Source organism: Octopus bimaculoides, chromosome 13, assembly GCF_001194135.2.
Source record: "Octopus bimaculoides isolate UCB-OBI-ISO-001 chromosome 13, ASM119413v2, whole genome shotgun sequence".
Classification (NCBI taxonomy): domain Eukaryota; kingdom Metazoa; phylum Mollusca; class Cephalopoda; order Octopoda; family Octopodidae; genus Octopus; species Octopus bimaculoides.
In genome coordinates, this window is record NC_068993.1 from 62,097,096 (window position 1) to 62,097,822 (window position 727).

Below are 727 nucleotides of genomic sequence, written 5' to 3' on the forward strand. Positions count from 1 at the left end.
ACACACACACACACACACACACACACACACACACACACACACACACACACACACATGTATAAATGTATCTTCGGAGGCGTGGGTTCGTATCCTACCGCTGCCACAATAAAATTTGTCCAACCCATGCCAGCATGGAAAGTGGACGTTAAACGATGATGATGTATTTGTGTTTCCTTTACAGGGGATACCGAACACTTGGCGAATCAGCCGTGTTAATGAAAACTATGAGCTGTGTGATACATACCCAAGTTTGGTAAGTATGTTGCTTTTATTTCTTTGTCTGTTTCCATTACCTCTCTCTCTCTCGGAACAGGTGGTCCATATGAGCTTGACCTCTATCCTCTGACCTGTCCAGCACAGGTGGTAGGTCCCTGCCAGGAGCTTTTGCTCTGCTTGCATAATAGGCATAAGAGTCATTGAGGCATACAAACCACCACAGCATGACAGTGACTGCACCATGTGGTGGGCAGAAAGGCTTTACACTACAAGTATTTTGATGTCTGAATGATGGCACTCTCTTGTTGAAAAAATGTAATAAAATGAAACAGCCTTTAGTGGGATTTGAACACCTAATCCCATGAACTCTTCTGTTCAGTATTTTCTCCACCTTTACATTATTTCATCCATCATTGTTGACAATGACCAAGGACATCACATGGCAGGGAGACGACAAGGCAGGGTGTGACTGACTGTGGCCAATCACATGGCAGGGAGACGACAAGGCAGG

The 727-nt window shown here is 44.8% G+C and overlaps 1 protein-coding gene across 1 annotated transcript in view; it reads left to right on the top strand.

The window, feature by feature from the left end:
• Positions 1–727, top strand: part of LOC106881300 (myotubularin-related protein 2) — a 48,413-nt gene that overhangs the window by 35,901 nt on the left and 11,785 nt on the right. The window contains exon 7 of the mRNA XM_052972548.1: positions 131–253. Within this exon, the coding sequence (XP_052828508.1) occupies positions 131–253 (123 nt within the window). The remainder of the gene's footprint in view (positions 1–130; positions 254–727) is intronic.